Here is a 25,936-nt window from a genome sequence, read left to right on the forward strand (position 1 = left end):
TGCCCACAACTGCCCTCCTATGCAGGCCTGGTCGCTCCCAACTCCCCTCCCCTGCTGGCCATCTTGTGGCGGCCATCTTGTGTCCACATGGGGGCAGCCATCTTTGACCACATGGGAGCAGCCATCTTGTGTGTTGGAGTGATGATCAATTTGCATATTACTCTTTTATTAGATAGGACACACACACACACACACACACACACACACACACACTGAGTGGCCAGATTATTATGATCTCTGAACACATAATAATCTGGCCACTCATATGTATATATCAGAGGCCCGGTGCATGAATTCATGCATGGGTGGGGTCCGGCCAGTCTGGCCAGAGGGAGGGGACATGGGCAGTTGGCCGGCTGGTCGAACTCCTGGTCGAGGGGACAATTTGTATATTAGCCTTTTATTATATAGGATATACACTGAGTGGCCAAATTATTATGCATTCAGAGATCATAATAATCTGGCCACTCAGAGTATATACTAGTGGCCCTGCGCACGAATCTGTGCGCGAGTAGCTCGCTGCCGCTTGCCTCAGCTGGCTGCCCCGCCCACTGCCGCTTGGAGCTCTCCGCCGCACTTAGCTCACTGCCCTGCCCTCCTGTAGCTCTCCGAAGCTCGTAGCTCACTGCCCCACCCTCCTGTAGCTCTCTGCCGGTCGTAGCTCGCTGCCCCAGCCTCCTGTAACTCTCCACCACTTGTAGCTCACTGTCCCGCCCTCCTGATCAGTCATTACATGACGGCATCCCAACCAATTTGCATATTACCCTATTTTAAGTATAGATATAAAAAAGCCTAAGCAACTGGCCTACCGGCCGATAGCTATGAAGCACACTGACCATCAGGGGTCAGATGCTCAACGCAGGAGCAGAAACAACAGGCAGGGAAACACGAACAGACTGATGAATCTCAGAGGGATTTTATTGATTTTTTACAGAGAGGAAGAGAGAGGGATAGAGAGTTAGAAACATCGATGAGAGAGAAGCATCCATCAGCTGCCTCCTGCACACCCCCTACCGGGTATGTGCCCGCAACCAAGGTACATGCCCTTGACCGGAATCAAACCTGGGACCCCTCAGTCCGCAGGCCGACACTCTATCCACTGAGTTAGGGCAAAATCCTTAATATTTTATTAAAACCTATAAAAAACAGATTCTTCTACATTCCTACTTCACCCTCAATCATTTCCCTCAGTCATCTGACAGTTACCATATAAGCCTGTTGACTTCTTATGAATGGCCAAGTAATTTTATGCCTCATGATTTCTTTTACCTTGTTTTAAATAGAAAGTCTTTCCAAGTTTGTTAGATCCTTACCAATATTTTGAGGTGTACCTTAAATGTTACCATTTCTAACAAAGTCTCCATGATCTTTCCTTCTACAATGCATCCTTTACATCATTCCAATATTTACTGTATTAAACCTTTGATATCACATTTGTGTCTCCTCTTTGAGGACACATGATGTTTAATCAACTCCATATCCCAATGCCTGTTATACAGCACTGACACAAAAAAAGCATGTCACGTGATCGCAGAAAAGGGTAAAATGTTTTCTGATTGTTTAATGGTATCAATGGAATACAGAAATTAAATTAGAAAAAAGGAGTAGAGAATAGACACAAGGAAGATGTATTCTGTACATACACAAACAAAAAAAACAGTTTAAAAGACACTTTTATACAACAGCATCAAAAAGAATAAAATACTCAGAAATAAGTTTTTCAAATGTAGTGCAAAAGCTGTATTTTGAAAACTACGAAACACTGTTGAGAGAAATCAAAGACAACTGAAATAAATGGAAAAAGATGGATGGGAGACAATATTAAGATGGCAATATTCCATAACAAATAAAATGCAATCCCTATCAAATTCTCAGCTGTCTTTTTTTTTTTTTTGCAGAAATTGAGAAGCTGATCATAAATTTGATGGAAACAGAAAGAACTCAAAACAGCCAAAACAATCCTGAAAAAGAGGAACAAAGTTGGAGAATTCACATTTCCTGATTTCAAAACTTACTACAATGCTACATAATCAAGACAGAGTGGTGCTGGCATAAGGACAGACATACAGATCAATGACATCAAATTGACAGTCAAAAATAAACCCTTACATTTACGGTCCAATAATTTTTGAACAGAGAAAATATAACTAGAGAGAAACAATGATGGCAGCATAGGTAAACACCTGAACTTGCTGCCTCGCACAACCACTTCAAAACCAGAACTACAAGACAAAACGGATATCATCCAGAACCACGGGAAGGCTGGCTGAGTGGAAATTCTACAACTAGAAGGAAAGAGAAAAACACACTGAGAATTGGAGGAGGTGCGGAGGTGCGGAGGTATGGAAGTGAAGTGCGGAGGTACAGAGGTGCGCACGGAAAAGGGCTGGGAACTGGGTACCCTGTTGTCTTTTACAATTGGGAGGGAGACACAAGCTCCCGACTGCTCTGAACTCCAGTTCCAGGAGATACTCTGGGGACACAGACTGATACAGGGACAAACTGGACTGTCTGGCATCGGGCTGGAACGCGAGGGTGGCTTTCTCTCAGAGGTGCCTGCAGGGATCATTGTTCCTGCACAGTGCCGCGGGACACGATAGTCAGCCATTGCTGTTTGCTCCACCCTCATGATTCCCTGAAACCCCACCTAATTTACAATCCCACCCAAGCTGTGTGCAGAGGCTTTTGTATATGAATGGCCTGGCCTTTTGCAATCTAATACATAACATACTGCAGCTGGGTCAGAGAGCCCCAGAGCCTCCAAAGCTGGACAGCAGCTTGCATTGCTTCACAGCTGGGCCTCATCTGGGCACCTTCAAACAAACCCCAAACAAAGAGGAGGAATCTGCAGATCTCTCTGTAGCTCCTGCTGGGTGGCCTCAGGCAGTGGCTGACTTTGCACCTCCTTGGAGATCCAAAAGCCACTGTACCCAGTGGTCAGAGTGAGACCATCCAGATTACAACTCTTTAGATCCATAAGAGACACACTCAGGGGGCAGACTCAGTGAGCACCAAAGCCCCACTGAAGCAAGTCTTCCCCATAAGGGTGTCTCCAGCACAGAGTTCTCCCACCGTAGACACAACTGATCCTCACACCCAATTGACCAAGAGGTCAATTTCTCCTAGTGATACCAACAACAATCAAGGCTTAACTACAATAAGACTGTGCACACAGCCCACAAAGGGGTGCATCAAGAGTGTCCACCTCAGGTAATTGGGGAGACTGAGCCACTGGGCCCTATAGGACACCTAGCACACAAAGCCACTCTATCAACACAGAGAAGCAGCCAAAATGCAGAGAAAAAGAAACAGGTCACAAATGAAAGAAATGGAGGAAAGCAAAATACTGGATATAGAGTTCAAAACCACGGTTATAAGGTTACTCAAGAATCTTCTAAAAACCTCCGAGAAATTTAGTGAGACCCTCAAGGATATGAAAAAGGACCAACTAGAAATTAAGCATACACTGACTGAAATAAAGAATAATATACAGAGATCCAACAGCAGACTAGATGATCCCAAAAATCAAATCAAAGATTTGAAATACAAAGAAGCAAAATACAACCAACCGGAAAAGCAAAAAGAAAACAGAATCCAAAAATATGAAGATAGTGTAAGGAGCCTCCGGGACAACTTCAAGCGTACCAACATCAGAATTATGGGGGTGCTAGAAGAAAAAAGAGAGCAAGATATTGAAAACCTATTTGAAGAAATAATGACAGAAAATTTCCCCCACCTGGTGAAAGAAATAGACTTAGAAGTCCAGGAAGCGTAAAGAACCCCAAACAAGAGGAATCCAAAGAGGACCACACCAAGACACATCATAATTAAAATGCCAAGGGCAAAAGACAAAGAGAGAATCTTAAAAGCAGCAAGAGAAAGACAGTTAGTTACCTACAAGGGAGTACCCATATGACCGTCAGCTGATTTCTCAACAGAAACTATGCAGGCTAGAAGGGAGTGGCAAGAAATAGTCAAAGTGATGAATAGCAAGAACCTGCAACCAAGATTACTCTACCCAGCAAAGCTATCATTTAGAATTGAAGGTCAGATAAAGAGCTTCCCAGGCAAGAAAAAGCTAAAGGAGTTCATCACCACCAAACCAGTATTATATGAAATGATAAAGGGTATTATTTAAGAAGAGGAAGAAGAAGAAAAAGGTAAAGATAAAAAATATGAACAACAAATACATATCTATCAACAAATGAATGTAAAAACCAAATGAATAAAAAAATCTCATGAACAGAATAAATTGGTGAATGGAATAGAATCCGGGGCATGGAAATGGAACAGACTGATGATTTTCAGAGGGAAGATGGTGTGGGGGAGTGTGGGAAGAGATTCGGCAAAGAACTTACATGCGTGTATACATATACCGGGTGGAGGGGAGCTATGGAAAAAAAAGGGACATCTGTAATAATATCAACAATAAAGATTAATTTAAAAAAATCCCTAGCCAGCTCAACTGTGATTGGAGTGCCAACCCATGAACTGAAGGGTCATGGGTTGAATTCCAGTCAAGGCATTTACCATGGTTATAGGCTTGATCCCTGGCCCTGGTGCAGGAGGCAACCTATCGACATGTCTCTCTCACATTGATGTTTCTCTCTGTGTCTCTCTCCCCTTCCCTTCCACTCTTAAAAAAAAAATCAATGGAAAAAATATCCTCAGGTGAGAAATATCCTCAAGTGAGGATTAACAAAAATAAAAAATAAAACAAACAAAACAGGCTAACTCATAGAAACAGAGTAGAATGATGGTTGATAGGGGTTGGGAGGTAGGGGAATTAGGGATGGGATGCTAAAAGGGTAAAACTTGCAGTTACAATAAGAGTAATTTAATGATGTAACATGGTGACTACACTTGATAATACTGTAGTGTACAATGAAAATTTGCTAAAAGAATAGAGTTTAAGTATTCTCACCAAAAAAAAGGGGGGAGGAGGGGGAGGTAAGTATGTGAGTTGATGTATGTGTTAATCAACTGAATTGTGGAAATTCTTTCACAATGTCTATGCATATCAAATCATCAGGTTGTATACTTTAAGTATATTATAATTTTGTCAGTTATATCTCAACAAAGCTGCAAAAAAAGTATTCTCAACTAAGTATAAAGTTCATTGAGAACAAATCTATGACAAGAAATGCTAAAGGAAGTTTTTAATATAGAGAAATGTCACCACATGGTAACTTGTAAGGAGATTTTATAATGTGAAAGGATGAATTCATCAGAAGAACAAAACAATTTAAATGGTGCATACACCTAATAATAGAGCTTCAAAACATATGAAGCAAAAGCTGAATACAGGAAGAAAGAGATAAATCCCCAATCGTGGTTACAGATTTTAATATGCCCTTTAAGTATGGAGAACAATAAAATTAAACAAATAAAAGTCAATAAGCTATGAAGATATGAACACTATTGATCAGCTTCACTTAAATGACATTTACAAAATTCCTTTTCAAATGTTTATAGAATGTTTACCAAGATAGACTATATGATGGGCTACAAAATAAATCACAATGAATTCCAAAGCCTGAATTTCCAAAGACTACAAAGAAATTAAATTAGAAAGCAATAGCAAAACAATATAAAGAAAAATATCCAACTATTTTAAAATTAAACAACACATTTCTAAATAACCCAATGATCAAAAAGAAATCAAGAGGGGGAAAAATATTTGGAACTGAAATTATAATGGAAATATAATAAAAATGTGTGGGGTGTAGCCAAAGCAGCATGCTTTAAAATCTTATATCAAGAAGAGAAATATTTTCAATTAAGGTTCTAGGTGTCTACTTTAATAAACTAGAAAAAAAGAGCTAATTAAACCCAAAATAAAGGGGCAGGGAGGAGGAACAAAGAAAGCCTAATGAGGAAAATACAAAAGAGTAGAAATCAATAAAACAGAAAATAAAATGAAGAGAAAGAACAAATGTAAAGCCAAAGTATTTATTTTAAAATTAATAAAATCAATAAAATCTAACAAAGTTCTCTTTCATAAAAGAGGTACAAATTACCAATTTCAGTAATGAATGAAGGGATAATTATAGGTACTAAAGACATTTTTAAATAAAGGACTATTATAAAAAACTTTATGCCAATGAATTTGGCAACTCAGATGAAACAAACAAACAAACAAAAAATCCTTAAAAGGACAAGTTACCAAACTAACAAAAGATAATAGACAATCTCAAAACTTTCATATTTATTAAATAAATTGAATTCACTGTCAAAAACTTTCCTACAAAGAAAACTTCACACTAGATGGTTTCACTGATGAAATGGACCAAAGATTTAAGGAAGAAATAATACCAACCCTCCATGAATTATGACAGAAAACAGAAGCAGAGGGAAGACATCATGACCAAGTGGGGTTTACAGCAGCCACACAAAGGTAGTTTAACTTTTAAAACTCAATCACTGTTAAATCATACTTTCAACCATAAAGATTAAAAAAATAAAAAAGAAAAAGAAAATCTGTGTTCTACTAAATAGATGTAGAAGTCTTTGACAAAATTCAACAGCCATTCATAATTAAAAACCCACAACAAACTAGGAATAGATGGGGTCTCCTCAATCAATAAAGGACAATAGGAGGGAGGACACACCTAACATCATACTTAATGGTGAAATATACAATGCTCTCCCCCTAAGACCAGTAGTAAAGCAAGGATGTCTCTCTCATCTTGTCTAATTAACACTGTTCTAAAGGTTCTAGCCAGTGCAGTAAGACAATAATTAGGCTGAATAAATAAATGGCATAAAAGATCAAAGAGGAAGAAATAAATATTTTCTATTTGCAAATGACAGTATTGTTTATATAGAAAATCCTAGGGGAACTTCTAAGCAACTAACAGCACTAATAACTGAATTTAGCAAGTATTCATGATCAATAAACAAAAAGTAGTTGTTTTTTATATTCTAGTAGAAAATAATTAGAAACCAAACATTTTTAAATTTTATTTTATTGTATTATAAAACTATATATATTTACTATACAAGACTTCTACAGTGAAAACCTTAAAATATTGCAGAAGGGGGGGAAAAAGGACCTAAATATGTGGAGATGTAAACCATGTCTATGGATCAGAAAATTCAATGTTATTAACCCTTTGCACTCGCTTGCTTTTTTCTCGATTCCTGCTACCGATGCTAACCGTGTCGAGTCACACTCAACATCCGAGTGCAAAAGGTTAAAATACTAGTTCTCCCCAAACTGATATATAAATTCATGCAAGCTTATGTAGAGAAATTGGCAAGCTGATTCTAAAATTCCTATAGATAATCAATGAACCTAGAATAGCCAAAATAATTTTAGAAGGGGAAAAAGTTATAACACTTATGGTACATGACTTAAGACATTATAAAATATCTACAATGACCAAAATAGGATGTTGCTGGCATAAGGATAATCTAATAGATCAGCATAATAAAACAGTTCAGAAATGGACTCACATTTATATAACTAGTTGAATTCTGACAAAGGTAGCAAATCAACTCAAGGGAAAGAAAAATATTTTCATCAAATGGTGCTGAAACAACGAGATCACCACACAGGGGTAATTTAACTACAACTCACCCACTTACAAAAATTAATTTAAGACAGATCATAGACCTAAATATAAAAACTAGAATTATCCTATATAATAAAAGGCTAATACGCAAATCGACCGAACGGAAGAACGACCAGTTGCTATGATGTACACTGACCACCAGGGGGCAGATGCTCAATGCAGGAGCTGCCCACTGGTGGTCAGTGTGCTCCCACAGGGGGAGTGCCAGAAGCCAGGCTCACAGCTGGCAAGCGCAGAAGCCAGGCTCACAGAAGGCAAGCGCAGAAGCCAGGCTCACAGCTGGCAAGCGCAGCGGCAGTGGCAGGAGCCTCTCCCACCCCCACAGCAGTGTTAAGGATGTCCGACTGATGGCTTAGGCCCGCTCCGTGGGGAGTGGGCCTAAGCCATCAGTTGGACATCCCCCGAGGGCTCCTGGACTGTGAGAGGGCACAGACCAGGCTGAGGCACACCCCCTCCCCCCCAAGTGCACGAATTTCGTGCACCGGGCCTCTAGTAAACTATAAAGAAGATAAAGTAAGAAAATATCTCCATTACCTACATATAAGTAAAGATTTTTTTCAACATGACAAACAATAACCATATATTGAAAATGCTGCTACATTTTTACTTCATCAGAACTAAAACCTTCTCATCAAAAGAAAATAAATAGACAACCATAGACTGGCAGAAAATATTCTCAATATATATCTGATGAAGTACTTTATATAAGAAACATAAAAGAACTTTTCAACTTAATAATAGAGAAACATCCAATGTTTTTAAATGAGCAAATGAAGAGACTATTCATAAAAGATATATGAACTCAGTTTTTAATAGGTATATATAATATATATGATTGATAGATGCACAGTAGGCAGACAGACAGATGTATATATTTGATAGATTAAGTAGGTGTGTGAGTTTCCTAGTTCTGTACACTGAGAGAGGCTACACGCAATAACCAAAAGTAGCAATGAGCATACCTAGATACTAAATACCATTCCAATAACAGGAACCAGAGGCCTTAGAGAAATGGCTGATTTAAGGGCTAAGGCCTAGAGAGTACAAGGTAAGGCTAAAACATTGTTTTGTGTCAGTAGGGAATTGCTCAAAAAATGATGGAAGGTACAGGAGTCACACTGAAGGAGCTCCCAAATCTGAAACATTTGAGAAGAAAAAAAATTGATAGCAATGGACTGTAATCTATTTAGAAAAGAAAATATGTAACTCCACTGTAATAACATAAATCAATGAACAAATAAATGTGAAAGAAAAAGCTCTCTCTTACTACAGAGTATGTTAACTAATAAGGAAGTTATGATGGCATCAGAAATTAAAATCACCAATGTTGAGACAAGCATCATGTCCTTCTTGACATAATACATTGCCAAGGACCTAACATAATTTCTATGATGTTCCTGCCAAAAATACGTAGTTCAAATCTAATCAAGAAGATTATCAGACATACCTAAATTGATAGACATTCTACAAAATAATGGGCCTGCACTCTGAAAATATAAAGGTCAAGAAAAACAAAGAATTGTCTTTGTTCTATATTAAAGGATACTAAAGAGACATTAAAACTAAATGTAAAGTGTGATCCTGTATAGATTTTAGAACAAGAAAAAATATTTTTCGATAAAGCACATAATTGGAAAAATTGGTATTCATGTTCAATTTCCTTACTTTGATAAGTGTACTATAGTAATATAAGAGAATGTTCTTTGCTCTTAACTACATACTGAAGACTTAGGAACAAAAGGATTATGCTTACACCACATTTTCAAATTGTTCAAACAAATCTATACAGATAAACTAACAGAAAGATAAAAACAAATGGGGCAGCAGGAGTTGTGGAGGCAGTGGTGGTGACTGGGCTATAGGGGGTCACTTGGTTGTAGTGGCTGTGAACCATGAGGGCTGCAGTAGGCAGGGGTCAAGGATTCTGTCCAAGATGGGGTGGCTTCACCAGCCATTTCTCGAAATAGGAAATCTAAGGTGGAGAGAATAGTTGACTAGCAGGCTCCCTGAAGAGTGGAAGGCTGAAAGACTGCCTCAGGAAGAGCTTTCAGGTTTGCCAAGAAGCAGATGGATACTAAGACAGAAGTTAAATCAAGATGTACAGAACTGGAGAAAGAAATTGAAGAACTCAAATCAAAACCTGTTGTAGGCGTAACTGATGATATTATTAAGCCTATTGCAAAAGAAAAATCCAGGGGAACTGCAAAATAGTACACATTTTTTCTTCATTCTCCAAGAAGACGTGTGACTTAAAACATAAAATAAAAACACCACAGATTTCAATTACACAGTTCAGCAGGGAAGTGCGAGTTCTCTCTTTCTCACAGTATGTCTCTTCTATCATTCAGAGCACTTGCATACACATATTGGAGGAACAGAACCAAGATCCATTAAAACTGAGACCTGACTACTAGGATCCTGCAACATATCTCACTTTCCATTTCTGAGAAAAAAAACTTTCACGATACTTTATCAACTTCCTTAAAACTAGGAAGCTTATTGTGACTGTATGATCATCTGAAAGGTGTATGGGAAAAATTAAAAAATGTTTGGAAAGGCATATATGATTCAACTTATCTGACATTTTAGACAAGGCAAACTATAGGGATGGAGAACAGATCGATAGTTGTCATAGGTGAGAGGTAAGAGGTGGGTATACTAGTAATTACAAAGGGAGCATTTTTAGAATAATGGAATATTTATACATTCTGATTGTAGTGGTGGCTACATAAAAAATGAGTTAAAATTCATAGAAGTGTACCATCCCCACTCAAGAAGTCAATTTTACTGTATAGTTTTAAAAATAAATACTTTTTAAATTAAAAAATGGGACAAAAAGTAAACAATTAGTGTTTCTGATGAAAGGAATTACACCTGTTATTTACCATTAAAAAAACAAAACAGGTTTACAAGAAGGAGTTACTTTTACTATTCTTGAAAGTTTTCTGTTAAATTTGAAACAAAAAATTATCAAAAATAGTGCTTTGGTAATAACGCAAAACTACATCAAATGAATATCCTCCTGCTAATCTTAATATATATAAAGAGCTAGGTGGTGTCTCGACCGAACGGGCGACCGGTCACCATGAAGTGCATGGAGCACCTCTTGGTCCCCCTCTCCCCCAGCCCCCGAGCCGCTCACCATGAGTGGGGGTTGGTGGCGGGACGGGACTGGGGACTGTTGAGTGGTGGTGGCAGGCTGCTTCACGGGGTGGCCGTGAGCTTAGCGGAGCAGTCACCCAGGTGACAGCAAGTTTCGCAAAGCAGTCGTGGGGCAGGGGAGATTCGGGGAGCAGTTGCAGGTCGGGGAGCCTCGTGGAGCAGTGGCGGGGTGGGGGGAGTTTCACAGAGCGTCCAGCGGCGAGCTTCGTGGGACAGCAGCAAGCTTTGCAAAGCAGTCGAGGGGCAGGGGGAGCCTCGCGGAGCAGTCGAGGGGCCACGAGCATCACAGAGCATCCCGGGACGGGGAGCTTCATGTAGCGTCACAGGGCAGCAGAGGCCATGCGATGGAGGCCAGGCTAGGCCCATGGACCCTAACCGCGCATGATTTCGTGCACGCTGGGCCTCTAGTAAACACATAAGACCCACTTTTAGTCAGTCAAAAGACATTTATTTTCACATTTAATATTAGCAAAATGCATAAGCAATAAACGGATATTAAAAAGCAACCATGCTAACTAATTTTGTAGTTGATACATAAAATTATAGAAGTATCAGAAATAAGTGTTATTTTAAGGTAACGTATTATTACTAGAGGCCCGTTGCATGATATTTGTGCAAGAATAGGCCTACCTTCCCCTGACTTTGCTCCCGGCCGCCCGGGAGCCTGCAAGTCCTCGCTCGGGGGCAGAGGGAGCTACAGTAGTGGTGCTCTGTAGCTCCCTCTGCCCCCGCCCCTCATAGCAGGCGTCCTACCCCTCCCGGCCACTCCACACCTGCATATGCAAATCAACCCATCTTTGTTTGCTTAATTTGCATACTCACTCCTGATTGGCTGTGGGCGTAGGGGAGGTACAGTCAATTTACATGCTTGTCTATTATTAGGTAAGATTATCTCTTTAAATATGTTTTCAAACACTGACAAAAGAATTTGGAAAGCCTTCAAATCTGATCTAGTTCACTTAATAAAGAACCAGATTTTTAGGCAGAAATATTTTACAATCCCTGTTTTCAGAAAAACAGTGGGATGAAAACTTAGTAAGTAAAGCTAATTTCATCTTTTGAAATCAGAATGATAGAGACAAGGGGTAAAGTAGCTATTCTTACTCATGTAAGAAAAATTATTAGATACAGAAAAAGCCACTTTTATTAAGCAATGTCCTAGCACAAGTATGCTAATAATAAACAAAGGATTAAATGATACAAATGGGCAAAATGATAAAGGTTGACTGTACTGAATTACCTTCTGGGAATTTTACAATTATACACAGGTATATGTAAAGGAGATTCAAATTATTACATACAAGCTCTTAGCCTAAGAACCAAACTACACACTTATATTCTGTCAATTACCAGAAATATAAGTCTGCTAAAAAAAAGAAACATAATACTAATGTGTTTCTAGAGTGTTCATTTGCAGGCATTTCTCAACTACCTGGACCTAAATGGGGTAAACAGAACTAAGAGGACTCTTACAGGTTAACCAGCCAATAGATATTTGTCTGATTACTTTTGATATTGATTGGCTCTGATGTATATGCTTATTCACTGAATGATTCATATACTTATGAATAACCATATACTTATGAGCAATTGTTTTTAGTAGCTTTTAGCACATATATTTAGTGGAACAATAAAAACTAAATTTAAATACACATTTAGAGAGATAAGGAGGCAGTTTAATACATTTCATCGATGATTTATTTTCTCTAGATACAATGATACAGAAAGGCATTAGTGTTTTCTTGCTTCTCAAAAGCATTTCCGTAAATGAAATAAATGAAGGAAACAAACTCTAAACTTGACGCTTTTTTTTTTTTTTTTTAATCTGAGATCTTGGTTTTTCATAGAATTACCATTTGGTGGCAAAAACATTTCTTCCCACCTGCAAGAACAAAGGACATCTTCACGAGGACAATATGACAATGCCATTCAAAAGGTTTTGAACTCTTTTTCATTTAAATGTTATATTTTTAGATATGTAACAGGTTCACATGGTAAACTAGATTTATTTTAATAAGCAAAAGTACATCCAAACTGTAAGTCTCTGAATTAAACCTTGATAGACTTAGCATCTAGGAATAGTTTGTATACCTGGGTTCTAAACTGGATTTTGATATTAACAATTAAAAAGGCTACTTTTATTCTCTCTAAACTTGTTTTCTCACCTATAAATAAGGTTGCTGGATGAGATCAATTTTCAAGCCCCCTTTTAATTATTGATTTTATGAGAGACTTACTTTATAGGACTAAGCTTTTAAATTCAATTACTGATATAAGACTATAGAAATTGGAACTTCCTAGTTTTTCACAATTAAACTAACTTACAATAAGAGAATGTTAAAAAAAAAAAGAGAATGTTATTTTTCATTTTAAATTTTTTGTATTTATCCTATAACTTTTTTTTTTTTACTTTATCATTAGGGAAATAAGAACTTTTAAGACCTCATTTTTAAATGTTAGACTTTTAGATTGCCTATTTTTTTAAATGGCAACATTTCCCTGCAGGATAAATAGAGAAATAAAGTATCCTCAATTTTAAAAGTTACATTTCAAAAACCCTAGTCTTTCTGTTAATGAAATATTAAAAGTAAACCATTACAGGCCCTGGCCTGGTAGCTCGGGTGGTTAGAGGGTCTGCGGAAACACTCTCTCCTCCTCCTTCCTCTCTCTACCCCCTTTCTCTCCCCTCCCTTCCTCTCCTACCACCCTGCCCGTTCCCCCCCCCCCCCCCCCCCACCCAGGGACCCAGACTGGCCTAGTAGTTCCATAGTATCCTCTCCCACCAGGGAGCACGCAACCATGGACCATGTGGGTCTAGCAGCTACCAAGGCCTGCAGACTACATGGGTTCCAAAGGAATATGAAGCAGAAACTCTGGACACTGGCTTTTGTTTTGGCCTTGCTAAAAACAAATGGAGTTTATCCATGGCAGGACTGACAGAGATGAGACATTGGGAAGCCAGGAGGGGAACTACTTTGATTTTGCATCACAAATAAATCATGCCACACTACAATCTCCCATGTGGATCCTTGAAATGCTTTTCTGGTGATCCCCAAGAAGTGCCTGTTTTTCACCAACAACAAATTCACCATAGATTCAAATGCAATTATTTGTTTCCCAAAACAACCCAAGAGTGAGAGAAAGGGAGGGGAGGGGGGAACCTGAAGGAAGAAGAGGGGATAAAACAGATAAAAAGATAGACTTTTACTATAGCTTGAGAATTCTCAATTAATTAATAGACGGGAAAAAAATTTGGAAGTTTACTAGAAACAGCACACAAAAAAACCATTTCGGTATTATGGCACAGAAAAAAAAATCTGATCTTATTTTCTCACTGTATTAAAACATTTACTTTGCATTTTCATCTTGCATTTAAAGTCTACAAAAATGCCGATGAGGACAGGGGATTTCAAACACATTAAAAATAGCTTTCAAAAACAAATCTCCACAGTTTTGTAAATACTTATCAAGCAATTGTGTATAACTCAGAAGATAGAAAGCAAATAGCTTCACAAAGCTTAACCTATAACTCGGAAATGGTTATATATTAACTAGATGCCCGGTGCACAAAATTCGTGCACGGGGGAGTCCCCTCAGCCCAGCCTGCACCCTCTCCAATCCGGGACCACTCGTGGGATGTCCGACTGCCGGTTTAGGCCCGATCCACAAGATCGGGCCTGAACTGGCAGCCGGACATCCCTCTCAAAATCCGGGACCACTGGCTCCTAACAGCTCACCTGCCTACCTGCCTGATCACACCTAACTGCCCCCCTGCAGGCGTAGTCGCCCCGAACTGCCCCCACCCCACCAGCCTGGTCACCCCTTACTACACCCTCTGCCGGCATAGTCGCCCCCAACGGTCCCCCCCTGCCAACCTGGTCACCGCTCACTGCCCCCCTCAGCCAACCTGTTCGCCCGTCACTGCCCATCCCGTCGGTCTGGTTGCCCCCAACTTCCCACCCTGCGGGCCTGGTAGCCCCATGCACCCTGCTGCTCAGTCATTTGGTCGGCCTTCACTAACCCCCTGCCAGCCTGGTCGCCCCACACAACCAGCTGCTCAGTCGTTTGGTCACCCCTCATTAACCCCGATGCCGGCCTGGTCGCCCCACACAGCCTGCTGCTCAGTCATGTGGTCGCCCCCCACTAACCCCCCTGCCAGCCTGGTTGCCCCACACAGCCTTCTGCTCGGTCGTTTGGTTGCCCCTCACTAACCCCCCATGCCGGCCTGGTCGCCCCACGCAGCCTGCTGCTCGGTCGTTTGGTCGCCCTCACTAACCCCCTGCCAGCCTGGTCGCCCCACACAGCCGGTTTGGTCATCCATTCGGTTGTTTCGGATGCGATGGTCACTTAGCCTTTTATAGGTAATTTACCAGCTGAACCAGTTAATAAAGCAGATTTTATAATCAAAGAAAACACGATAATTTCAAGAAAAACATCAAAAGTGCTTTATTGAAAGTAATGCCCATCGCTAGCTACAAATTTCCCCCATCTTTCAGGTAATTTGTGGATACTGTCCCAACTGAACTTTTCTTGTTTTGAGGCAAACCATTCAGAGACCCAATTTCCCACTTCTTCGCATATTTTGAAGTGCTGCTCAGAAAGCGTGTGTGCCATCGATCAGAACAAGTGGTAATTTGAAGGAGCAAGGTCTGGTGAATACAGCGGCAGGTAGGTTAATACTTCCCAGGCAAGATCTTTTAACGTGTCTTTAACTGGTTTTGAAGTGTGTGATGGTGTGTCATCATGAAGCAAAATTACTTTGCTGTGTCTTCTGGCACATTCTGGTCCTTTCACGATCAAAGCGTGGTTCAAATTGATTACTTGTTGTCAGCATCGATCAGTATTAATGGTTTCACCTGGTTTTAGAAGCTCATAATACACCACACCTCCCTGATCCCACCAAATGCAGAGCATTGTCTTCTTTCCGAAGCAATTTGGCCTTGCAGTCAATGTTGATGGTTGACCTGGATCAACCCATGATTTTGTGCGTTTGGGATGCTCAAAATAAATCCACTTTTCATCACCAGTCACAATTTGATACAAAAAAGACTTTCTTTCGTGATGTTGAAGCAATATTTTACTGATGACTTTTCGGTTTTTCATTTGTCTTTTGTTCAGTTGATGCGGCACCCATTTTCCTTCCTTTAAAATCTTTCCCATTGCTTGTAAAAGATCGGAAATTGCTTGCTGAGCAACATTTAATTTTTCTGCAAGTTGTTTTTGAGTTTGACATGCATCTTCATCCAATAATGCTTGTAATTTTTGGTCTTCAACCTTTTTCAGTTGACTTGGACGTTCTTTGTCTTTCACATCGAAATCATCACTTTTAAAGTGTTTAAACCAGCATTCACAAGTATCTTGAGATGGAGCATGTTCACCATAAACTTCCTGAAGTATACGATAACTTTTTCTTCAAAATAATGAATTAAAACTTCCCGCAAATGCTCTTTTTTTTGGCACAAAATTCGACATTTTTAAGTGTAAAAATATCTATGATGTTAACACCTTCAGAAAATTTGACATATGAAGTTTTGAAGCTTGCTGTCAATACAACAAAACAGCATACATATCAAATTGCATATATATCAACACATGTGTAACTCCATCTATTGAAAAAAATACGCATTAACCAGTACACCTGGTAAGGATACTTTTGAAGTACTTTGGAAAACAACTCATTAAACTTCTGATATTATAACCCTCAGAGTACAAAATCAGAATCTATTCACAATGAAAGATATCCTAACCAGCCAGAAGTTCAAGAAACTTGCCTAAGTCTCATGTTCCTGTTGTCTTTCTGCAATACTATGAATGGAACTCAGAGATCAGCACATCCTATCTAATAAAGAGGGAATATGCTAATTGATCATCACACACTCACAAATATCAGCACCCACAGCCAATAAGGAGGGAATATGCTAATTGACTGTCACGCCCTCAAAGATGGCGGCGCACGCAGCCACAAGATGGAGGCACTCAGTTCCCTCAGCCCCGCCAGGAACCTGCCTCTGGAGTCCCCCAGTCCCCTCAGCCCCCCAGCTGCCTGAGTCCAGCCCGAGTAACAGGCAAGCCTCGGATGGCGGCTTCCCAGCCACCTAGGGCCGGCCCGAGGCATAGGCAAGCCTCAGATGTTGGCTGCCCAGCCACCCAGGGCCACCTGAGTCTCAGGTAACCAGGGCTGGCTGAGGCTTGTGCTGCCGGCAGTGGCAATACCAGAGGTGTGATGGGTGCGTCATCTTTCCCTGATAGCCAGGTCACCTCCCATCCTTGAGGGATCCCGGACTGTGAGAGGGGGCAGGCTGGGCTGAGGGACCGCCCCCCTTCAGTGCATGCATTTTCAGGCTCTGGGCCTCTAGTAATAATAATAATAATAATAATAATAATAACAAATTTATGTATTTAATCACCAAATCTAGTAGGAAATTATTCATTACCGAAGGAAATGTAGTCATGTGAATTTACTGAGTATGGAAAAATTTAGGCTACAAGTTTAATGGCTTGTCCTTTTGCACAAACCATTAAAAAACTAAAATTAATAAAACCTCCCCTTTCCATGAGATTCTTAATCACTACACCAACTCCTTCTTCCTCTTCTCAAAATAATAAAGCCATTAAGACTTATTTTCTAAATGGAACAACAATACTTTGGGGAGGGGAATGAAAACATGGCTGATAAAAAGAAATTACAAACAAGAAACATCCTGGTCCACATAACCTTAATTTTCCTTGAATTCTAGTAGGAATAAGATACATTATTAGTGAACCCAATAAATAATGAATTCAAACTTAGTAGATGATAATTCTAAATCCCTGGATATTCACTAATATGTACTTTGAAAAAAAGACATTCAACTTAGCAAAGACTATGTTATGCACATAAATGCTAAAAACTTTATATATCTTTCAGATATCATATGGAACTCTCTAAATTAAGAAAGGTTCCTCAGAAAATGTTTACATAGTAGCATTTTATAATAAAACTAGAGCCCGGTGCACGAAATTCATGCACAGGTAGGTCCCAAGGCCTGGCCAGCAATCAGGGCCGATCTGTGGTCAGCGGGGTGATCGGGGAGTAGGGAGGGCGGCACTGGCACTTTCCTTGGATGGCCTGGAGCTTGCAGACTGGGAGAAGCTCCTGCATTGAGCATCTGCCCCCTGGTGGTCAGTGTGTGTCATAGCAACTAGTCGTTCCACCTTTCAGTCGATTTGCATATTAGGCTTTTATTATATAGGATACTGATTCAATTATTTCAGGATTCAAAGTTCTTTTTAAATTTATTTTGTTACAATCCTTTTCCCCAAAAAAAGAACTGAAGTAGAAAATCATTTTTTTGTTGGCATCTGAAAAAGTGGGGAAGAAGCTGGCAAGCCAATAAGCATACAAACTTTCCAACTCTTTCACAAATGATACTGTAATAAAGCAAAGGCTCCATAGAATGTACACCCTATATAAGTCAGTGAGGGTGCAGACTCTTAACCCAATTAACTCAGGCTGTTTCAGTTCTGAAAATACCATAACCTTAAACACACACAAACAGGCTGGTTGAATTTTTATGAGGCAAGAAAGAAATATTGAAGAGTAACATATGAAGATGAAGAAGAATGTTGCTCAAAATATTGCATAGGTCCGTGGTCGGCAAACTGCGGCTCGCGAGCCACATGCGGCTCTAGCGCCTTGAGTGTGGCTCTTCCACAAAATACCACAGCCTGGGCGAGTCTATTTTGAAGAAGTGGCGTTAGAAGAAGTTTAAGTTCAAAAAATTTGGCTCTCAAAAGAAATTTCAATCGTTGTACTGTTGATATTTGCCTCTGTTGACTAATGAGTTTGCCGACCACTGGCATAGGCCATTGTAGGACTTTTTTGTCGGTCCTCAAAAACTGCAGAAGTTTCCTATTCTCTACTAGCACTTGCACCATGCTCTCCAGGTTTCTGTTTTGAGGCATATCCTGAGCAGGCATTGGAGGAATTTCCAAGATTGTTAAAATAACTTTTTATAGACACTACATCAGTTTCTATGAGTTCAATTTGCCATTTAGATTTGTGTCAACCATCACTTGATTACCCATGTTTGCCATCCTTTCTACAATGTTCTTCAGTCTTCAAAGCTGGCAGATAAATAAAACATCACAGGTATGATCTCTAGGCTCTGGGAAATCTTCCTGGACCCTTTTGGAAAGCACCCTTCCAAGCAGATCCCACCTGTGGGCAATAGCAGCTCCACAGCCACCATGAGGTTGGGACAACAGCCTGCTGATTGGCTGGAGTTTCAGGGCAGAAGCATTCGCAGTGCTTCTTATTGCTCTGAACAAATGCTCAGGTACCAGCTCTAGATAAATCTTGTTAAACTCTTTTGAAACACCTTCCAAGAGAAACCAGTGGAAGAAGTCTTCCCACCTCACTTCGTGCCTCCTGAATGACCCTGGAGTTAGTGGTCCCAAAGCACAGTTTGTTCTGGCACACACAAAGCACTGACATTTGCCAGCTTTGATATGGTGCAGATGATGTGTACAGAGAGTTCCATAAAGTCCTTGCCGTCAGTCAATCTTGGCATAAAACTTCATGATGCTGTGAGGGTGGCAGCCAGAGCATAGTTAGAGGGGGACCCCAAGTGCCACAGGCCCTTCAGGCCCAGGTATCACCCCTCTGCATCGAACCCAGTAGAGGCAACACTGGGTTCTGCCAGTCTGCAGGCCTCCTGACAAAGACTACAGAGATTGTGGGTCTGGGCCTCTAAAAACACTGCCTCCATTTCCATTCTCAACTTCCCTCCACCTCCTTGCCTAAAAAGAACTTCATTGTTTCCACTGATGATAAAAACAATAAGCATTGCATCACAGAAACTTCTAAATATTTTAAACTGTATGAAGAAAAATAAAATCATCACTCAGATAACCACTTTTCACTTCATTGATATATACACAAATGCTCTCTTCATCAATCAGGAGGTATATGTAGATACAAGAGGCTCGTTTTACAAAATTCATGCAAGGGGCTCGGCCCTCCCAGCAAAGTCAGCTGCCTCAGCCCTCGCAGCCCTGGCTTCATCCGGAAGGTCGTCCGGAAGGTCGTTCGGCTGTCCGGTCTAATTAGCATATTACACTTTTATTATTATAGATAGTTACACTAGAGACCCAGTGTATGTATTCGTGCACTGGTGGGGTCCCTCAGCCTGGCCTGCACCCTCTCACAATCCAGGACCCCTCAGGGGATGTCAGACTGCCAGTTACCGCTCGATCCACACAAGCCAGGCTGAGGACACCACTGTTGAACAAATCCGTGCACCGGGCCTCTAGTATGCATATAAGATCTTTGGTTAATCTCTTCCCACCCTCCCCCTTCCCCCCTCCCCTCTATCATCTGTTCCATGTTTCCATGCCTATGCATTGAGTGTCTGCCCCATGGTGGTCAGTGTGCATCATAGCTACCGGTTGAACGAATGGTTGGTCATTTTCGCTTTTATATATATACAGATGTGCTTTATAAAATTGTTGCATGCTAACTAAATATTTTGCAACCTAATTTTCACACATAAACTGTATCAAGACATTTTTCCATGTTCATATTGGTAAATACAAATCTACATCATTTTCAAGCTGCTTTGTGTTCCACTGCTTAGATGTATAATTGATGACATTAAGTGATTTCCAAAACTTTTACTATTAGGAACATGACATTTTTCTAGAAAATACTTTTGCACATTTTCGCAGTTATTTCCTTGCATTACATTCAAAGAGAAATTGCTGGTCAGAGGATGTACATTTACGGTCCTAATAATGTATTACCACACTAGCCTGCATAGTCTCACCAGGTCATAAAATTCAGTTTATAATATGTAAAGCGGTCTAATAGGCAAAAGAAAATAAATGGTTTCAATTTGAATTGTGTGTGAATTCCATTTTCACTACCTTTGCATCTTTCTATCAAGTTTTTCCCTTGATTTTTAGAACTCTTACCAGAGAACATTAATTCTCTGTCCATTATATACTCTGTCAATAACTTCCCAGTTTATTGTCTTTTCACATTGTTTATGGTTCTCTTTGCCCTTAGGAAATTTGAGTCTCTTTTTTAATTAAGAAAAAAAAAAAAAAAAAAGGCAGGGGGATGTGGCCCTAAACTGGTTTGGCTCACTGGATAGAGCATCAACCTGCAGGGTCCCGGGTTCGATTCTAGTCAAGGTCACATACCTGAGTTGAGGGCTTGATCCCCAGTAGGAGGCATTCAGGAGGCAGCCAATGAATGATTCTCTCTCATCATTGATGTTTCTATCTCTCTTTCCCTCTCCCTTCCTTTCTATAAAGATATATTTTTAAAAAGGGAGAGGGGTTTTATTGATTTCAGAGAGAGAAAGAGAGAGAGGAGGAGATAGAAAGATTGATTGGCTATTTCCTACCTGATCCCTATTGGGGATTGAGCCTGTAAGAAATAAGGCAAGCCCCACATTCAGGGGTCCTGGTAGAACACAAAACATACCCGGGAGCCAGGCAGCAAGGCAAATATCTTTACTCCTGCGCAACACATGGTCTGGAAGCATGTGCACACTGAGCAAGCGGTTTGCTTGGCTTTTTAATCCTGAAGCACGTGACCTGCCCCTCACTCTTGATTGGAGCTCAGGTGCATAATCTTTTGTGATTGGCTAATTCAAAGGGAGGGGTTGGCCTTTGCCATTTCAAGATGGTGGCCCCCAGGAGAGCTGCAAGTCATGTGGCCAAAATGGTGGCTGCCTAATCACTGTCCAAAATGGCAGCTGTCTAAACTGTTCTTTGACAGAAAAGATGACTTGTTTATTCTCACAAGCCTACAACCTGGGCATGTGCCCTGACTTGGCATCAAAGCAGCAACCTCCTGGTGCATGGGACGATGCTCAAACAACTGAGCCACACTGGTGGGCAATTTTGAGTCTTTTAACACATTAAGCACCAAGCCTGTTTTATCATCCTTTCCGTTTAGCCCGCAATATCCCATTTCACCAATATGCTGGCACCAGTGACTGACCGGTCTGAACAGAAAGTATAGTGTCAGTCACCCATGACTGACATGGCGTTTAACGTGTTAATGTTAAAAATACTGTCCTTGCCTGGCTGGCGTGGCTCAGTGGTTGAGTGTCAACCTATGAACCAGGAGGTCACGGTTCGATTCCCGGTCAGGGCACATGCCAGGTTGTGGGCTCGATCCCCAGTGGGGGACGTGCAGGAGGCAGCCAATCAATGATTCTCTCTCATTGATGTTTCTCTCTCTCCCTCCCCCTTCATCTCTGAAATCAATAAAAACATATTTTAAAAATATTGGCCTTTCTTCTCTAGTTCTAGAGTCATGCTTTCAAAGTCATGTTCCTGGTACTTTAATGCCATCTGTTTTATCTATTTAATTAGGGGCCCGGTGCATGAAATTCGTGCACAGGGGGTAGGTCCCTAAGCCCAACCTGCACCCTCTCCAATCTGGGAGCCCTCAGGGGATGTCCTACTGATGGCTTAGGCCTGCTCCCCGTGGTTCTCTGCTCTCTGCGGACCTGCCTGCTTGATGCCACCACAGGCCCTGGTGTCTGCTCTCTGTGGGGGCCCTGCGGGGGACTGCTTGCCCCTCGCTGCCACGGCCAGGGGCAAGCAGGGCCCCGCAGTCTGCTGTCTGCTCGCTCGCTGCAGGGGACGTTCCCACCCTGTCCCCCGCCGCTTGCGCACACGCCGGCTCAGAGCGCCTGGGTCCCGGGGATGTTCCTGCCCTGCCCCCAGCCACTCGGTGCCTGCGCGTGTAGGCCTGGAGCAGCTGGGGTCATTCCGGGACCCCGGCTGCTCCAGGCCTACACATGGGCCTACAGGCTCAGAGCGGCCTGGTTCCTGAGTACACCTGTCCCCGGGATGCAGGCTGCTTGGCGCCAGCACGTGCACAAGCGGCCACCCCGCCCCCAGCTGCTCGGCGCCTGTGTATGCAAATTAACCTTCCATCTTTGTCAGGTTAATTTGCATACTCACTCCTGATTGGCTGGTGGGTGACAGTGACAGTCATTTTGCATCTTTCTTTTATTAGTGTAGATTATTAAACTGTTTTGAAATCTATTTTGGAGTATTGAATAGCTACTTGACCATAATACCATTTCACTGACCAATCAAACCACTGTTTACTGATCTGTATAGCCACTTATCACTGACAAATATTCTCTGCTTCTGGACAATCTATGTTTTATCCCATTAATCTATTTTGTAACTATAACATAATGATTTAATTTCCATTTTATAACTAAATATCTCATAGTACAATCAATCTTCAACAAGTTCTCTTAGTATAGATGGCACAAATGAACTTTAAAATATTTTGCCAGGTTCTATAATTAATTATACTAGAATTTGGATGGGAATTATTATACCAACCTAACAATACTATACTTACACTTCTTTTTCTACCTCAATTAACTAGACTATAAGTTCCAGGAGAGAGGAGATTTTGTCTGTTCCATACACTGTTGTATAGCTAGCATCTAGAATAGTACCTGTATTAATTGCATTGAATTTACTGATAATTTAAGGACATTTAAAGTATCTACAACTTAGGAGACTTCTAGTCAAGATGGCATAGTAGGGAAACACTGTGCTCACCTCCTCCCACAACCATTTCAAAATTACAACTAAATAATGAAACAACCATAATTGAGAACCACTGGAAGATTAGCTGAACAGAATATAACTAAGGATATAAAGAATAAGCCACATGGAGACTGGTAGGGTGGGCAGAAATGCAAAATAAGCAGGTACCACACCAAAGGTGTGGCAATTAAGAATAGGCAGCAGCAGGTACCTTTGAGGAGTGAGGGGTCCCAACCCCACACTGAGCTCCCCAACATGGGGCATCAGTGCTGGGAGGAGTTCCTATAGCATCTGACTATGAAAAACAGAGAGAATTGCATCAGAGTGAGACAAAGAGCTGCTGGAGACTCAGGAATTCCTCTTGAGGGGTTCATACATAGACTTGCCCATTCATAAACTCACTCATTCTAGCCTCAAGTGCAGGAGAAGCAGCTTGAAAAACACCAGGGACATACAGGAAGGAACTAATTTGCGTAGCTTCAAGGTGAGAACTGGAGGCGTAGGAGTAGGGCAGTGCTCTCCTAGACAGAAGTGTTGACAGGCGCCACTGTTCCTCTGTTGAGCTCTCCTTCTACCCAGACAGCCTGATGCAGGTGGGCGCCAAATCAGAACTCACCATTAACCTGGCTAACACCATTTGTCCCACCCTGGTAATTCCCAAACCCTGCTCCACCCAACTTGCATGGCTGGCTGAACTTCTTGTAGCAGCTTTTCCAAACAAGTAGCCTACCTAAGTTCTGGCTGTGGACTTTCCTAAAATCTCTCCAAGGGGCACAAACCATAAACAAGCAGCCACTAACCTCACCATGCCTGTACATCTTGATAAGAAGCACCAAACCCAGAGAATTCAGCAACCAGTCTCAACTTACATTATCATTCCCACCCGGTATTCCCAAACCACGGCAGTGTTGGCTTGAAACATAGCTTAAACTAAGTGGGCCCAAGCCCAACACAAGTGGTAACTGGCCTCAGGTCACACTGTTGCCCACCAAAAGGTCCCAACCTTGGCAGGCACCCTCAATCGCAGAATAGCCTCTCCCAAGCATAGGTCAGTAAAAGTGGCAACCAACTGCAAATCACTTTTTACTTCCTATAAGGCAGGTCCTAACTGGGCACAAACAGCGACTGCCAACACACCCAGAGGCCAGCTTCAGACAACATCAGAGCAACATCTAACCAAGTCCACACAACACACCCAAAGGGAAGACTCACAAGAGCCATGCTAAATCAACTTCCCCTATGTGAGAGTCAGCCCCCACACAGACTGCCTACTAGTAATGGCCAGCACTCACAGCCAGTCAGCCTGAGGGTCAACCCCATCTACTAATGTGCCAAAAGCAATCAAGGCACAACTACAACATGACACTCACAATCCACACAAGGGAGCACTAGCTCAGGTGACTAGAGAGACTACACCACTGAGCCCCACAGGACACCTTCTACATAAGGCCACTCTGCCAAGATTGGGAAATACAGCAGATCTACCTAACATAGAAACAGTACAGGGAGTCAGCCCAAATGAGGAGACATGCCTCAAATGAAAAAAACTGGGCAAAACTGCAGAAAAATAACTAAATGAAATGAAGAAAAGCAACCAGATACAGAGTAAAACCCCTGGTTAAAAGGAAGTTCAAGAAACTTAGGGGAAGAATAGATAAACTCAGTGAGAACTTCAACAAAGAGATAGAAAACATTAAAAAGGATATAGAAAAAGAAAGAAAGAACAAGTCAAGAATACAATAACTAAAATGAAGACTACAATAACTAAAATGAAGAATGCAATAACTAAAATGAAGAATACATTAGAGGGAATCAACAGTAGATTCGATGAATCAGAGGATTCAATCAGCAAAATGAAAGACAAGGTAGCAAAAACACCCAAAATGGCTAAAAGAAAAAAGAATACTAAAAAAGTGAGGGTAGATTAAGGGACGTCTGGAACAACATGAAGCACACCAACATTCATATCATAGGGGGTATCAGAAGGAGAAGAAAAAAGAATGAAAACCTATTTGAAGAAGTAATGTCAGAAAATGTTCCTAATCTGGAAAAGAAAATAGACGTATAAAGCGTCCAAAAAAGACCTACAACCAAAATTACTCTACACAACAAGGTTATCATTAAGAATTAAAAGATAAAAAGCTTCCTAGACAAGAAAAAGATAAAGAAGTTCATCACAACTAAACCAGTATTACAAGAAATGTTAGACACTTCAGTAAGAAGAAAAGAAAAAACTGAAAATGTGAATACAAAAATATAGGAAAGAAAAAAATTTTCACTAACAAAGACAAGTACTTAATAAAAGCTGTGGATCCACCAACTATAAAGCTAGTACAAAAGTTAAAAGGAAAAAGTAGTAGGAAGATCATGTGTAATTACAACTATGAAAGCGTACAAACGCACACACAAAAGAAATAATAACAAAAACATACACAAGCATAAGTGAGTAAAAATTTTACTAATATTAGAATGTTAGAACTTCAGCAACCATCAACTTAAAATAAATTATTAAAAACATAACTTGGTACATATGAAGCACATGGTAAACACAAACCGAAAATATACAAGAGATATCAAAGAAAAAAAGAAAAAGAAATCCAAACATAACAATACAGAAAGTC

The 25,936-nt window shown here is 40.8% G+C and overlaps 2 protein-coding genes across 3 annotated transcripts in view; both read right to left on the bottom strand.

The window, feature by feature from the left end:
* The window catches only part of EXOC2 (exocyst complex component 2), a 246,309-nt gene that overhangs the window by 206,292 nt on the left and 14,081 nt on the right, over positions 1–25,936 (bottom strand). The window lies entirely within an intron of this gene.
* HUS1B (HUS1 checkpoint clamp component B) lies at positions 17,778–19,472 on the bottom strand. The gene is given in 7 exon segments (XM_079776450.1): positions 17,778–18,704; positions 18,706–18,758; positions 18,761–18,834; positions 18,836–18,860; positions 18,863–19,124; positions 19,126–19,210; positions 19,212–19,472. Coding segments are annotated over 7 exon segments (993 nt in total). The 5' UTR covers positions 19,292–19,472; the 3' UTR covers positions 17,778–18,290.

Source organism: Cnephaeus nilssonii (assembly GCF_951640355.1).
Source record: "Cnephaeus nilssonii genome assembly, chromosome: 7".
In the NCBI taxonomy this organism is placed as follows: Eukaryota; Metazoa; Chordata; class Mammalia; order Chiroptera; family Vespertilionidae; genus Cnephaeus; species Cnephaeus nilssonii.